This window comes from Paecilomyces variotii (genome assembly GCF_004022145.1).
Source record: "Paecilomyces variotii strain CBS 101075 chromosome Unknown C8Q69scaffold_12, whole genome shotgun sequence".
Taxonomy (NCBI): domain Eukaryota; kingdom Fungi; phylum Ascomycota; class Eurotiomycetes; order Eurotiales; family Thermoascaceae; genus Paecilomyces; species Paecilomyces variotii.
In genome coordinates, this window is record NW_021167151.1 from 599386 (window position 1) to 615032 (window position 15647).

Sequence of the window (15647 nt, forward strand, 5' to 3'; positions counted from 1 at the left end):
ATGAGACGAGAAGACCTCCAGCTTGAAACCCATGGAAGAGTCTTTGTCAGATTATGCGACTGTCCTCATGCTCTCAGACGTGCCGCGGAGCTTCCTGGTTGATGCCAAGGAAGGCGGTATCAGACGGCAAAATTCACTCCATATCCAAAATCGCTCCAACCGACGACGACCGCCCTATCCAAGAGCCGCTCATTCTCGTCTGTATCAGCCAACATGGCGTCGACTACGGAAGAGAACTCCTACCATCCTAAGGATGCCATTGCGGCGGCCAGCAAGACCACCCTACTGACCGGTGGAATTGGTCTGTTCGCCTCGGCCGTCCAGAACACTCTGGTGAAGAAGAATGTCGGACCGTGGGGTGTGTTTACGAGAACCGGCGGCACCATTGGTATTTTCGGTGAGTCGCACTATCTGGGGTGATATATCTGATTTATTTGAATCAATTGATGCTGACTGTGGGTGATTTTTCAGCGGCGATGGGTGGTACATATGAGTTCGTGAAGACCGCTTCCGCCAACCTGCGTGAGAAGGAAGACCCCTGGAACGTTGCTCTAGGAGGCTTCTTCTCCGGCTCAGTTCTCGGCCTTCGAGGTTTGTCCTGTCGTTGAGGATGCTACGAGGCTACGATCTTCGCTAACCGTCATCCAGCCCGTACCTTCCCCGCCGTCTTCGGATACGGCGCTGCCCTGGCGGCGGCACTGTATGCCTTTGAGTACACCGGAGGTTCTCTGCGAGGCTACGAGAAGGACCGCAGCGTGGACGAATTTGAGAGACTGGAGAAGCTGAGGAAGGCATACAGAACACCGGCAGAGGAGACTTTCGCTGAATTGGGCGAAGGAAGAGGTATGTGGCTAGATTGGGATCGCACGACTTCTTACGTTCTCGCTAACAAGCCCCCAGGTATCTACGCCCCTGGCTACGCTGAACGCCGTCGGGAGCGTATCAAGCAGGCATACGGCATCGATGTTCCCGCAACTGCTGCTCCCGCGTCTTGAGATTGGCATCCTCTGGACTGGCCCAGTTTGTTGCGTCAAAACGTCTTCATGTAATATACCTGCACACATACCAGGGTGTCAAGAGAGCTCACCCAGCTTACAACACGATTTCTTTTCTGTTTGCGACCTGTTTATTTCCCGTTACGATTGGCAGTAGGATCGCACAGGACACAGCGTCCTTGATACGAGTAGCATCAACAATGGGCCCCCTGCCTGTTGATGCGACCCATCTAGCATGCCAGTTTCTGTAGATTTTTTAGCGTTCAGATTCAGATTAGGTCACGGTCCTGGTATGAAGTCGTTCTGCGTAATGGTGCTCTCGACCGTCAGCGGTGACGCTTGCCCGAAGCTTCCCGTCATGACGGGTTGACCGATGCCGATCGGATTTGATGAGGTCGAGCTTTTTCCTCTTTAAACTTCTGATCTACAACACCAGACCTTTGTTTCTGTCCTTCTGTTTCTTTTGACATGGACCAAAGATCTCTGGTTTGGTTTACGTCCTTGCCGCTGCCGTCCGTCCAGTTGGAGGTACTACTGCTGTCACCCTCCGGCAATGGTCCATGGCTGGGCGCCAGGGCAGAGACGGGTGATTTCAGGTGTACACCATGGAAACCAGTTTTAGAGTAGCCAGTGCACCCCGCCTTGACTCCCATTAGGCGCCAGAGGCAATATTACATTTTTCTCGTGAGGACCGTCTGTCAGTATTACGCCTGTGTCCCTAGGATAACAGCCGAGATGCCCGATCGGCAGATTGACACTTGCCACAAGTTCCCTTGCACCGCCATGTTTCCCGACGAGCTGTCAGATCCATGTTGTCGGACCAGTAGGGCTGCTGCTGGCCTGTCAGCGCTTGTCAGCTGTATGTCTACAGGCGCAGAACGGAGCGCCCTTCGGTGGCTCGAAACTAGCAGTGCGGCCGCCGGGGGAACCGAACAGAGGGTGGAGCTGGCGCAACGTGCCCGCTTCTCCATGTCTGCTTGCTCCATGACTCCATGAGTCCATGTGCGGGAAAGGCAGTGAGTCGTTGACGCCACTGTAGAGTAGACAGCCCTGTGGCTATCTCGACGGCAAGTGGACCAGCGCGAAAAGGGAACACGATTCGAACCCGAGACTGACTGCCGGGATCCATGCCCGTCGACTCGAGTCGAAATAGATAGAGAGCAAGTCAAAATGAATAATAACCATACTCGAGTCCAAGTAAGTTAGACTGTCTTCCGCCCTTCCGCTGGCGCCGTGTCCAGATGAACATTCGATGACGTTTAGTCGAAGGGAGATAATAGGCTTTTGTAGCTTCCAGCTTGTGATTGTGGTCGTTTCTTCCCAATCGGGTCGTGACCGTCATGAGAAAGATACGAATCATCACATTTTCCTGTCAGAATCTCCTAGCTTGAGCGTTGGACAGGACGAGTGCGTATTCTCGAGTTGCCGGTTTCGTCGTTACAGTGCCAATGAACCCCCCCGCGCCTTGACCACCGCCACTCTGCGGCATCTTTAGTGTACTCGTTGTGCCCAAAAACGATGAGGCAGTGAAAAACAACACTTGCGTTAGTCGATGGCTGAGGGGATCTAGGCAAGCTCAGCTGCGCTGTGCTGATGGAGCAGATGTACCCGTACCGTTCGGAGGACCGAAGCGCGACTACTACTGCAAGACGACGGATTACTCTGCGCTTCGTAAGTCAGTCAGTCAGTAACTTAGTATCCAAGAATTCACCAGGTGGAACGAGGTCTCATCATGATCCAAGGCTCAAGCCTCAGGGATTCTCCGCCTAGAGTCCGATAGGCTTTGACGCTGGTCCCGCCAGGCTCCGTCAGTCCGTCTGGAGAGTTTCCCCTGGAGTTGATTATTATCGTGCGCTGCTAGGATAGAGTTACGAACTGGTGCGGACGGCTTGAGGCTGGACAGGGCGCTGGATGCTTCCCCGGCGAGGCCGACCGTCGTCGCTGTTCATGTTCAGTTCATGGCAGATGTTCGCAGAGTCGACAAGACGTCATCCGCATCCGTCACGATCGTGGTCTGTAACTACTCTAAACCCGTCCGACAGCACCTCCTCCTCCCTCCTCTTTCTCTTCCTCTTCCTCTTCTTCTTCTTCTTCTTCTTCTTCTTCTTTCTCTCCTCTCATCCTCTCTTTCGCAATTCTCCCTCTACATGGCGCTGTTCTCTTCAGCCGTTGTTTCAATAGTCCCGTGCTAATGGTGGGGCTTTATCCGTTAAGCTGATCATCTACGCAACCATCGCCGACTCCCCGCAAACAGTTCGCTCTAGATCTGAGCCGACTCTTCGCCAGGGAAGCTCTAGGGACAAAGTCGCCTTCTCGACTGTGTCTCGAACAATTCCACGTCCAACACCAGATTCACTACTATCTCTGCAATCTTGACGCAGAACAACCCGCCGGTGCGCTCGATCAATCACTCTCCACCATGGCCATGGCCGCGCGGCCGGATATACCTGCGCAAGACGGGTACGGCTCGGTCCCGCACCCCACGGATCCAACGCACCTGAGCAAAGGCTATGGGGTCGGTTCGGGGTCAAGACCGGCTTCTTATGTCGCTAGTTCGGACTACAATGCTGCCCATGGTGCTCTGGAGCCGTCGCATCTGGCACACCCGACTCGATTTCACGAAGAACTCGATAACAACAACGACGACTACAACCAGCGCAATTCCACCGTGATGGATGGTTCCTCTGCAGGCGGTTTGCACCGATCCGATTCGCATTCATCGCATGCGCAGTCGGTATCTCTCTCGAGAGGCGGAACGCTGAGGAAGAAGGGATCGCTAAGCAAGAGGGCGAGTCTGAGACGCAGCGGAAGCCGGAAGAGTCTCCGTGCTGGCAGTGTTAGGAGTCTACATCTAGGCGATAAGGAGAAATATGGTGTTGACGGGGCCGATAATATGAACAGTCCTTTTTTTGTGCCGATCCCTACAAATGGAAGCCCGACGGATGTCCTAGCGAATCGGTTTCAGGGTATGTGGCTTGTGATCTTACCGTTCCGGATCGACGATACTGACTGAACTGCAGCTTGGCGCAAGGTTTTAAAAGATCTCATCGTTTTTTTCAAGGATCTCCAGAAGTCGCATGAGACCAGATCAAAGCTATTCCTATCGGCTTCGAACATCGTCAACAACGCTTCACTTCCGCCAACGTTTCTGGAATCGGGTGGTCTGGCGGATGCCACGGAGATCCTGCGAGACTACCACAAGCAGGGTCTTGCTGAGGCTGCTAGGGCAAAGGAAATCGACAACGAGGTGGTCCTGCAATTGACGGGTCTCAGGAGTGACCTTCAACAGAAAACTAAGGAGATTAAGAGTCTATCTGGGGACTTCAAGAACACGGTTGATAAGGAGGTCGAGGGGACCCGGAAGGCCGTTCGGAATTTGCAGGAGGCATTGGGGCTCGTCGATCTGGATCCTGCTGCTACATCAGGCAAAGGTGATCCGTTCATCGTGAGATTACACGTGGACAGACAGATCGAGAAACAAATTGAGGAGGAAAACTATCTTCACAGGGTGAGTGCAAACGACTCGTTACTCCAAAAGCGGAGAGCTAACCTTCCTCCAGGCATTTTTAAACCTCGAGAGCTCGGGTAGAGAGCTTGAGTCCATAGTTGTTGGGGAAATCCAAAAGGCATACAATGCATATGCCAACATCCTCAAACGGGAGGCAGAGCAAGCCTTGGATACAGCGGAGAAGCTCCGAGCTGGCCCGGTCTCGATGCCCAGAGATCACGAATGGAACAGTTTCATTGCGAACGAGGATCAGCTAGTGGACCCGAAGACCCCGATCCGCAGCGTGGAGAGTATCTCTTATCCCGGAAAGGACCATCCCGCCGCTGCAGAAGTCAGATCGGGGATGCTGGAAAGGAAGAGCAAATACTTAAAGAGTTATACGCCTGGATGGTAAGTCGGTTTTTCCATATTGTTTGTCGTATCTACTAAGATATCCTAGGTATGTGTTATCTCCAACCCACCTCCACGAATTTAAATCACCAGATCGGGTCTCCTGGCAGACTCCTGTCATGTCACTGTATCTGCCGGAGCAGAAACTAGGCTCCCATTCACAGCCTGGTTCAACATCCCACAAATTTATGCTCAAAGGACGCCAGACGGGAGCAATGCACCGTGGTCATGCTTGGGTGTTCCGCGCAGAGTCTCATGAAACAATGATGGCGTGGTATGAGGATATCGAGAATCTGATCGAAAAGACTGGAGAGGCACGAAATGCGTTCGTTAGGCGGCATATGCGAAGCCTAAGCGGTGGAAGCTGGAGAGCCAGCTCGATCAGCAGCGACGGTGCGATGGAGGAAGACGAGGCCGATCGAACACCCTACTCTGCCGAATCTGTGATGATGAACCAAGAAGCCCCAGAAACAGAATCGCAAGGGCCACGTCCTCAGCCAGGTGGAAGGTTCGGCAGTGACGTGCAGATCGACCGGCATATAAATGAACCTCTGTCGCCATCCAGCGGAGAAAGTCTAGCTGATAGGGCGCCATGGGCAGCAGCCGCAGGAGTACCGTTATCGCATGCTAGCCAGCCTCCTCAGGGACAAGAATACTACGAGGACCGTGTCGATTACGGACAACAAGAGAGGATGCTACCAAATGGCACCTCTGGTCAGTCGGGCCCAGTTCGCCCAGAGAGACACAGCAGCTACTATGGAGACTGGATAGGACCGGTTGCTGCTACCACTACCTCCAGTCCAACTAGAAACAATGAGCAGTTGCAGCAACGACCGGCCACGGCTTACCAATACCACCAACTCCTGGATGAACACCCTGATCTTGCGCGACAACGAAGTAACAATTCAAGCGTACCTGTCGCTACGTCGCCATCAATCAATGCACGGGATATGTCTTACGAGCCGCAGGCGAACCGGTATGAGAGCGCATCAACCGTTCCCACCACTACCAATGTTACTAGTCGCTCCAACAACACTGCTCAAACGTCACTAGACGCTGCTGCGGGTGTGGCTCCAGCTGCTGTCGTCGCAGGAACGCACCGTGACTTAAAACGCCAGGACTCTGAACGCTCACGAAGAGATACATCTTCCTCCCCAGGGCCAACGTCGACTCTTGCTTCCAGTGCGACGTCCCCTTTATCGAGCAACGGGATTATATACGCGAGTATGAACCCGCAACTACAACAACAGCAACAGGATGCGACCCGTCCGTCTGCCACGTCGAAGGATAGCGCAACTTCGCTTGAACTACGGATACCGGGTCGATATCCGCCCGCAGCTACGGCGTGAACAATCTACCATCTAAAGTTTGATGACCAATTCGATCTTGAAAAGGCAGGCTCCTTCAGAACCGAAAAGACGACATGGCGTGGCTATCTATCTATGGGGATGAAAATTGATGGCATTAACCCTTGCAGCTCCGAGAACACTGTGTGTACCAACGAGCAAGAACATTCCCAAGGGACACCGTCAAATCATCCTTCACATGAATTGACCGAAGAACCCCTCATGTGGCGTTTTATTTGACCTTTTTCCCCCCTCCGCATATATCATCTGTGTTGGTTGGTTAGTTGTCTATTTGTTTCTGCCTTTTAGTCGTTTCCTTTGAAGTTTTGTTATCGATCGACCTCGAGCTTTACCCCTCACGAATTTCGGGTAGGAATCCCATGTTAGGAATTTAGGATTTTCATCAACTAGGATTAAGGATAGGTTATGTAAGGTTCACAGGTCTCTTGTTTTATTTTCTGTTTGTTGTCTTCTCTCCGGAGGGATTCACCATCATCAAATAAATGACTACTACGTTCTTTTCTTAAACCAATCCTACTTAGCCTCCTGTCCTTGAAATCTATCGAGCTGCTGAGTAGCAGTACTAGCAACTTAGAACATCTTCTACGACACACGAAACCATAACAATAATGACGGATCTATGAATCCAGATTCTAGAGCTGGCTAGCATACATATATCTGACGTTCCATCCTCTATTTTACTCTTGCTTTGTGCCAGGAAGCTCTTAAGCTTGGCACTTATCGTCAAAAGACGAAGCTTATTCGTGATTGGCGGGGAATTCACGCATACTACACTACCTTCCTTACCTGCCCTTCTTCCAAGTTCCCAGGTAACCTCAATATTATTAAGTTATCTTCGGAGAAACCGTGACGGATCGACGGAAGTATTATCGCAAGCCATCATCTGAGGAACAGCTTGAAACACTCGGGACAAAGACTCCACCATGTCCAAAGCAGACCGTAGATAATTGATACTCAGGTGGAATGGAGAAGGAACTCCGCGACATACGGCACGTACGGATTACATTTTTGCGTCATGTTGACTTGATAAGAAGCTAACTCGAAGGCCTGCAGTCCGGTAAAGACTGAAACTATGATAAAAGCAATAGGGGGGTAAAGGGGAAAGAAGTTGCGCGAAATGGATCTATCCGTCGAGCCAGCTAGGGGGGTGCCAAGCAAACCAAACCATCAAATCACGGATCGCTTTTTGTTGTGTCGGTCCATAAGGAAGCGAAGAAGAGATAATGAGAAGAGAAAGGATGCAGACTATCCGGATGAACATAGGGAGCCTTAGGAACCATTCAGTGTAGTACATCGTAAACTTTCCGGGGGATATCTCTCGACTCGTTGAAAAGCGTACGGTAATGTTGTTACATGATCTGATCCTGAGTGATTCCGGACGTAGGTTCAGTACCGTCCATTGCATCTCCTTGCGGTCCCGCATTCAGATACTTGACGAAAGTAATGCCGAGAGGACGACCACCGTACTGGTAGCCCGTGAATTTGGCTAAAAAATATAAGTTAGCAACAAGGGGTTCTATCTGCGCGCAGGGTTTCATTTCGTGGCCTACCAATCGCAGTCTCTGCAGTTTCAGCGTTGTCAAATTCGACCACACCGGTACCGCGAGAGCGACCGTTGGGTTCATACTGGATCTCGGCGCGCTCCACCTTTCCAATTGTGGAAAACAGGTCGACGAGATCTTCATTGCAGGTCGACCACGGCAGCTGAGAGGGTACGTTAGTAAATGTGACGCTAAAAAGAGACCAGCCAAAGCAGCAGCACCTACATTGCGGACATAGATGACGGGGCTCTTCTCTCCTCCAGATGTCGCATAGTCAGTGAAGGGGTTTGGCGGCACAGAAGCACCAGGTTCACCAGCACCACCACCAAAGCCACCACCAGCACCTCCGCCAAAGCCGCCGCCATAACCACCTCGGCCGCCAAAACCACCGAAGCCACCGCGACCGCCGAAGCCACCACGGCCAAAGCCGCCGCGACCAAAACCACCACCAAAGCCACCACGGCCGCCGAAGCCAGGTCCACCACCGGCATACCTGTCCTCACGGACCTCAAGGGTCCTTCCCTGCCAGTCGTAGCCGTTGAACTGCTGGATGGCGGTACGAGCGTCTTCAGGGGACTCGAAAGCGACAATGCCAGATCCCTTCGGGCGGCCGCTGGGGTCCGTGTGAACATCAGCACGGATCACCGCGCCATGCTGGGCTAGATATTTGATTTTTGTCAATCATGATATTCCACTCACGTAGATAGGAGGCTACAGGTTGGCTTGTGCAGCTCAGAACTTACCGGCTTGGCGGAACAGATCCTTCAGGTCTTGCCAGCCAACGTTGAAAGGGAGCTAGAAAGAAAACCCTAGTCAATATGGATTCGTTCCACGATGTTAGATCAATAATAAGAGGGGACAAACGTTAGAAACGTAAATCTGGCGTCCACCGCCTCCTCCACCGCCGCCAAAGCCTCCGAACCCGCCTCTGCCAGGGCCTCCTCCGAAGTCACCACGACCGGGAGGGCCGGTGAAACGAGGCTCAGCTTCGCGGTCCTGCAGTCAAACAAGAGTCTCGGATCAGTTCCATGCTGGCTGGCTCGAGAGAAAGGATAGGAAAAATACCTCGCGAACGTAAACGAGTCGTCCCATGAGATTCTGGTTGCTGAGCGTGTTGACTGCTTGCTGAGCTTGCTCCCTCGTTGCGTATTCCACAATCCTGTATTTCATCTCGTGAGACCTCTTGCCATCCAACGGTCGTTCTCATCAGCACTTACCCGCATCCCTACAGTAGTCCGTACGGCCAAGCCCAACCCGTCAATCCAACAGTCCATCAAAAATAACCAAGGAAAAACCGGGAAAACCAGCCACACTACGCATTGGCGCCCACCTTCGACATTCCATTCGGAAGTAGTAACACATCGGCGAAGAGAACCTCTCCAGCTATAACACACATCCCGCTGTCAGCTTTGTCCCACCTAGCTGGTGCGCATTTCACCGGCCAGGATATGACCCTGCTCACCCTGTCTCATAAAGTCTTTCAAGTGATGCCATTTCACATCGTAAGATAGATTGCCCACATAGACCCGGCGGTCTTGCTGGGACGATTCGCGTACAGACTGCATCATCTGTTCTTTGGCAACCGCGCGATCCTCGTACGATCGACCAGACGCAAAACCACCACGTCCTCCGTAGCCTGAACCCGAATGTCCTCCAGACGCGCCAGCTGCACCACTCATAGGAGATCTGGATCTGCGGTCACTGCGGCGGTAATCGTCACGGCTGCGAGAGCGGCTACGCGGCGAGTACGAACGACGGCTGCGACGAGGACTGCGTGAACGGCGACGAGGAGAACGAGATCTCTCACGCTGCGCGTGGTCAGTAACTGTTGGGAAGGACGGCATTGAAAGTAGTAGTGCGCGGGGGTGGACGAAGGGATGAGGAGGTTTCCGAGGGAGAGGGCGAAATTCACTCGAAGAGGAACGGGGATGCAGAGGACCCGGGCGGTCAGGTGACGCAAGCTGAGCAGCGGGAAACAACGAGCGACAATGAGGCAGGAGCGAGAGAGCGCGAGAGAGAGAGAAGAGAGAGGAGAGAATCAAGCAGCACAACTCTTTTCATCTCGCACTCGCGATGCTGCGCATCCATCTCTGCGTCTCTGATTCTTTTTTCCCCATCATTTCGCTCGGGCCCCAAGGTCATGCGCTCAGATGCGCACCATTGGACCTAGGACTCGGCCTCAGGCGCGCAACGGATGCCATCTATCACGACCATCCTGCTTGCCTGCCAGTGTGCTTCTGCCCGATCTTCAACCTAAGCAGACCGGCTGGAGGCATTTGCCCAGTCCCTGAAAGCCACCAGCCCTACGGATCGACGCAGGACACGCTGGGATCTGCGAATGGTACAACAGAGGAAAGAGAAAGCTCAACTTACTTGATGCGGTCGATAGACGTCAGCTGTATCTAGGACGGATCAATGCCAAAGCGTGAGCCGCAAGTTTATATCAAAAAGACAAGACGAGGGGAACCAAGGACTGATAAAGAACAACGCGGGGCAAGGCGAGGGACTCGACAGATCGAGACTAAGAGGGGGTCCCTTAACAGAAAGAGAAAGGGAAGGAAGAGTGCGTGGAGAAGGGAAGATGATGGTATGTTAGGCGGATGGCCGGCGATGCTGCGGCTGCGGCAGCAATCTAACAGGCCTTCTACACCGTAGCCAAGACAAGGGGTGGGTGGCGGGCCAGAACTGGGGCAGAACAAGAGCAACAAGCACCAGAGAAGTACAGATGGGGGAGGGGAGGGGAAAGATGCGGCTCGAGCCGGAGCCAGAGAGGACGAAAGCAACTGAGATTCAATTTGGGGGGGGTAGGCGGACGACGGGAGACAAGAGACGCAAAAAACAACCCACCCATGATTGTTGGAAGAGCCGGGAGAGGACGCAAGTCGTCTGGTTCCTCTCTCCGTTCAGGCGTGAAAGGGAAGGTAAGGTGTGAAAGCAAAAAGGCTGCACGAGCGAGGCAGATGGGGGGTTAGGGTGGGCGGCGAGAGTCTAGCACGCTCGACTGGCGGATGTACGACGGACCCGGCGCGCAGGGATTCTGGTGGTTCGAGCGAAACTGTCTTTGAGGATCATGGACGTCGTCAGCGGCAGAGATAATAGTGGACACTGGGCTGGGATATGAAGGATTCCTGTCTCGGGGCAGCGCGCGGGATAGCAACGGGAACACGCACAGATGGGATCGAGTCAGGGCGACTCAGCGCGACTGTACGCAATAGGAAAACGGGAACCCGACTGGTAAACCTTGGGAAAATCTGGATCGCCTGGCGAGAGACGATGCGCGGATAGCAGAAGCGTGAATCGGCGCGGTGCTTTGCTTAGGCGTCTGGGTTTTTTGTTTTTTTCTAGGGGTCGGATCTTTTAGTCACTGGACTGCCGACTAACTAGCCATACTACTCTTCTCCCCCCAGCACACACCTTTTTGATGTCCCAGCACAATGAGCTGATCTCGACGGCACTGGTTCGAGCACCCCTTTTCGCTCGAGGATTCCGTGTGAAGATGCAGTTGAATCAGATCGAGTCCGGCGCCGAGACGACAACGCGGCTGCCGTAGATGGTGGAACTTAGTTTCACTGGTGCGCAGATGTCGATTGACATGGGAGAAACTAGCTAGCACGAGGAGGAGCTTTGGGGGAAGGGCGGGGAATGCAGGTCGTGCCCGGGTATGCGAAAGACAGACAGCGTCCTGGATCTGGATTGATGATTTTACGCGTGGGTTTGCCAAAACTCAAGTTGTCCTTCGGCTAATTCAACTAGCGCTGTATAGTATCAGGCACATGCAACCCATCGACTCGTCCGGGCATGTCCTTCATCACTTCTTCCTCCAGCAGGGCTGCAAGGGCTTTCCCAGTTACCCTGCAGGCGCACATATATCAATTATATACCGGGGCCTCAAGGCAACCTGTTACGCGGCTGACACGACTTACGGTGGAGGATCGGTTGCTCCATGAAATTCGTTCAGGAGAACACTACGACTCTCGACTCTTGAGACGCTGTCACTACGTATTGCGATTTCGACGGCCCTCAGTATACCTGAAACATCATCATCATCGGTGGTCCGTATGAATTCCCCGTGAGGGCCGAGGACCTGCGTGTCCAACCAGTCCCGCGTTTTAACTATGGGGTTCTTCGATCCAAAGTTAACAGTGTCGACTTCCTTTTCTGGCTGACTACTATCGTTCAAAAACCCCCATCAGGATATTGTCTGGACTTCGGAGGATGCAAAAGCCTGCCATATTCGGTCCCTCGTACCCAGACTCGTCCCCCAGTCCTAGAGTCGTACATAGAAGTACATATTACTGCTAAGCGGGGACAGACCACATTTGATTCATCGCAGATGACCATTTACACAGTATAAGGATTGTTGGGACATAATTATCACACATTGCACATAGTCGACCGCTCAACTACCGAGGGAATTCCTATGCCTTTGAAAGGATATAATATTTCCCGACGTGAACGGCCTTATCGTCTATCAATATTCCTCATCGGTGTGGATCACAAGGTCGAAGCTACGGTGGAACCGACGATAGGGCAGGTGGATCTGAGCAACTTAGCTGGTACATAATTACTTAGTTTGCACGCCCTCAAGGTAGACTACCCTTTTTTTTGTCAGCTTGTGCTGAACCGTTGCAACCAGTCCTCTAGCGTCAACTCTCGGATCATCCTCAGCACGATCTGGACTCTGGCCGCTGAGGAACTACTAGAGTAAGTTTCTTAACTATTATTATTATTATTCTTATCATTGCCCAGATTTGGCTCTGCGCCAATTGATTTCTGGATCCGACCCCAGACGGTTTGATCTGACTTCTGATAGCAGTCAGTTGCCCGCTTACAGCAGGTACGATCAAGATCGTCTTCTATCCGTTGCTCACTTCTCATTTTGCTTCCCATGGTTCCTGGCAGCATATGCTCAGAAGCACCCGCTGGGATTAGCCATGTATGCAGGACATGCGTTAAAAGGAGACCGTCTCTTTCAGCACACCCAACCAGCTCGGATTGTGCTCGACGCGGCTGCAGGTCGGGTCCAACCACGGCATCTGCCTGGATCGGATAACCTTCTTTCTTCCATCACTGGTTAAAGAACCCAATGACTGCTAGAGCCCATGTCCCGACGTCGGTTTCAATCCACCAGTGGCCATCTCGAGATCAAGTCCCCGGGTCGCATCTAGATCGATTTCTACAGTGAAAGGCGCAGACCGATATGCGGCGAGGAGGCTTTATGAGAATCCTCCGGGTTGTTCGTGATGGCCAGCGGCATGGTTGATGAGCCAAGAACGCTCTAAGCTCAGCCACCGGACATTGCGGCATCTCTTCCGCGCCCAAATCACTCACTTAGTGAGATGCCGAAGGGGATGATCAGCCTACCTGCGTGTCACTAAACCACGATGCCGCATGGTGCGCTATGGGCACCGCTGCTAGTTATCAGATACACACACACTGCCTACTACCATCGAGCGTACGGCGAAGACAACTCAACCACTTCAGTAACCTGTGTGAGCATTCTTCAACTTGCTCGCAGCGTCCCATACAAGTAAGTAGCCCACCACTGTCTGTCGATACCGGCAATCCTACGATATGTTTGTTTGGTCCCTTCTACGTTCAATTTCAATCGTCTTCAGGAAGCAAGCACTCCTCATATGCAAAGGGACGGATCGCCTGTACCTGACGCTCCCTTACATCGGACTGTCCCCTGGTTCAGTAACAATTCCTTTCCCCTGGAATTGAGTCCATTGCTGCCAGCAAATCACGAACGAGAATCTGCTTCGTGACTGCTGATGGGCACTGCAGAGCCTCAAGGCATCAGTCTCTGATTTAGTGCTTGTGACGGGCAATATCCTTACATCGTAGCACATATGCAAATGAACATTTACGGCGACTTGATGATGTCGACAGTCTCCGACTACCCAGCACTCACGGATGCCCCCTTCCCTCCAAACCACTCGAACTTGCCGTTACCAGCCATTTGGGTCTAATCAAGCCAGCATATTTGAGGTTTCTTGCCAAAGCTGGCCATAGACTAGGCCGAATTCCCACGAACGATGCATCCAAATCAATAAGCCCTTCTTAGTGCGTGTTTATTGATGGTTTAGCGGCCGCAATCTTATGCATACAGAATAATACTTCATCAGGAAATTTCTTGCTAGCCCTTGTGGCCCCTGTGACTCGAAGAGGTTGGCGCGTTGCTTTCGGGAATCTCCACTGTATATGGGAAGGAGCTACTACTATCTAAAAGCCCAGGTGGCCTGCAGCCGTATGAAGCAGTGAAATATGGCCTTGGTCCTGACCTCTTTCTGCAGCAAGACTCGAAAATACATTACTGGTCACCCCCACTGGCAGCATTTCTGTTTTGCAACGCCACCTATATCGTGGACAATACATACAGTTCAAATTTTTACATGGCCGCTTACCTTTTGATCGATATATGGCTCGGAGCAGGGACCTCCATGTGAGCGCCGAGTGTTTTCCCGGTTTCAAACAGCGAGGTGACTACAGATGGCCGTTGCAACCTACGACCGCTTTTCTATTCATCATCTTGGGCATCACTGACAGACGCTTGCATAAGGCGACCTCTAAGAGCAAGAGATTGGTTTATTTCTGCTAAACCTGTGTTTTAGTGGCTGTACAGATGGAGTCAGACATCAGTTACGCTATTCCCCGTCGGTCGACCAGAATTCGGAGGTCTAGATCTGCGGGTTCACTGTGCGATATGGACAAGACGACCCTGCGCCTCCTTACAAGAACCCAAACAGATCATGCGACTTCGGAGATCCACCAGCTTCACGATTTGTATCGCAACGTGCTTACGAACTTGCCGCAGTTGCCATGCGCCTCCTTAGGTAGCCTTGAAGGGACCGGTTGCTATTGCCGAATCAACAAGAAAAGGATCGTTGAAAATCTTCGACATATTCAATGTGACGCTCTTGTCCCGATAGCGAATATCACCGTATTTTACTCTACCGTACCATATTCGAGACGAACGGGTACCTGGTCGTCGGCAACGATAGGGCAACCAGGCTCGGCTGCGAGTAGGATTGAAGACAAAGCTCGTTTGACGGGTCCTCTCTTAGACCATCATGTCGCCTCCAGCAGGCTCTGCTGCTTCCTGGCAACTGGAATGCAGACCATCATACTAGCAGGTCACCCTTACTCGTGCTACACACCTCAGCTCGTCGAGCAGCAGCGCCGATTGGCATCAGCTCCCTGCTCCCTTGTGCATATAGTGTTATATTGTTCTCAGGATGGCGCGGTGATTGGAGAACCGAAGTTTGGTCACAAATCGGCTATCTTTCTACCCACTCCAATCGGAGGCCCATGCGGCAGTTTGTACAGTAGGTCTTCGGCTAAAGCAGGCTTTCGAGGGATTGAGCCTTTTCCTGGGTCCGTCCCTCCGAATAGATCGAGGCATGGCAAGTTCGGTGTGCACTGGTGGCCAGTCACTGCGTGACAGTGGCTTGTTCCATCTTAATCCCAGGCATCCAGGGGCTGATCCTTCCATGTGCAGGACTCCCTGATGCACTTTAATACTTGAGGATCGTGGACTGCCTCTATTGGACGCTTACCTCGTAAAATCGTGGATTCCAATGCCTGCTCTGACTCAGCCGTCTTCATTTGTCTTACTGTTTGCCTTCCGCACCGAGTGTCCCTCGCATACATTCTCACACCGCTGATCTTGAAGGACTGCAGTGTCCCTGCCATGCGAGCTGCCCATCCCGCCAGCGGCCGTGGCCTTATGCTTTTCGAGGCATCCTTTTTTGTACAGAGACCAGTTCGGATCACTTCTTTCGCAGGAATCCTTCTCCGAATTTATTCTCTCTGACGGAGGTTTGAATCCACCAAGAGACAAGGC

At 52.5% G+C, this 15647-nt stretch overlaps 3 protein-coding genes across 3 annotated transcripts; 2 read left to right on the forward strand and 1 right to left on the reverse strand.

Moving 5' to 3' along the window:
• Positions 1-62: 62 nt before the first annotated feature.
• C8Q69DRAFT_88609 (NADH-ubiquinone oxidoreductase) lies at positions 63-1173 on the forward strand. Its single transcript, XM_028634138.1, has 4 exons — positions 63-397; positions 472-591; positions 649-843; positions 901-1173. The coding sequence occupies exons 1-4, from the start codon at positions 214-216 to the stop codon at positions 993-995; spliced, it is 594 nt and encodes a 197-aa protein (XP_028482367.1). The 5' UTR covers positions 63-213; the 3' UTR covers positions 996-1173.
• Positions 1174-3414: 2241 nt separating this feature from the next.
• C8Q69DRAFT_407358 (hypothetical protein) lies at positions 3415-6242 on the forward strand (the record flags this gene model as incomplete). The annotated part of the gene is made up of 4 exons (XM_028628153.1): positions 3415-3961; positions 4016-4503; positions 4556-4893; positions 4943-6242. 4 exons carry the CDS (start codon positions 3415-3417, stop codon positions 6240-6242), a joined length of 2673 nt encoding a protein of 890 aa, XP_028482368.1.
• A 1367-nt stretch (positions 6243-7609) lies between these two features.
• On the reverse strand, positions 7610-9645 carry C8Q69DRAFT_488360 (hypothetical protein; the record flags this gene model as incomplete). The annotated part of the gene is made up of 8 exons (XM_028632045.1): positions 7610-7746; positions 7811-7964; positions 8027-8460; positions 8545-8596; positions 8666-8797; positions 8867-8960; positions 9118-9184; positions 9264-9645. The coding sequence occupies 8 exons, from the start codon at positions 9643-9645 to the stop codon at positions 7610-7612; spliced, it is 1452 nt and encodes a 483-aa protein (XP_028482369.1).
• Positions 9646-15647: the final 6002 nt, after the last annotated feature.

Excerpts from the sequence above, each read along its gene's own strand:
- C8Q69DRAFT_88609 (XM_028634138.1), top strand. The coding sequence starts at position 214 with ATGGCGTCGACTACGGAAGAGAACTCCTACCATCCTAAGGATGCCATT. Across the intron at positions 398-471 it reads CGGCACCATTGGTATTTTCG|CGGCGATGGGTGGTACATAT; the intron begins GTGAGTCGCACT and ends GTGATTTTTCAG. Across the intron at positions 844-900 it reads TGAATTGGGCGAAGGAAGAG|GTATCTACGCCCCTGGCTAC; the intron begins GTATGTGGCTAG and ends ACAAGCCCCCAG.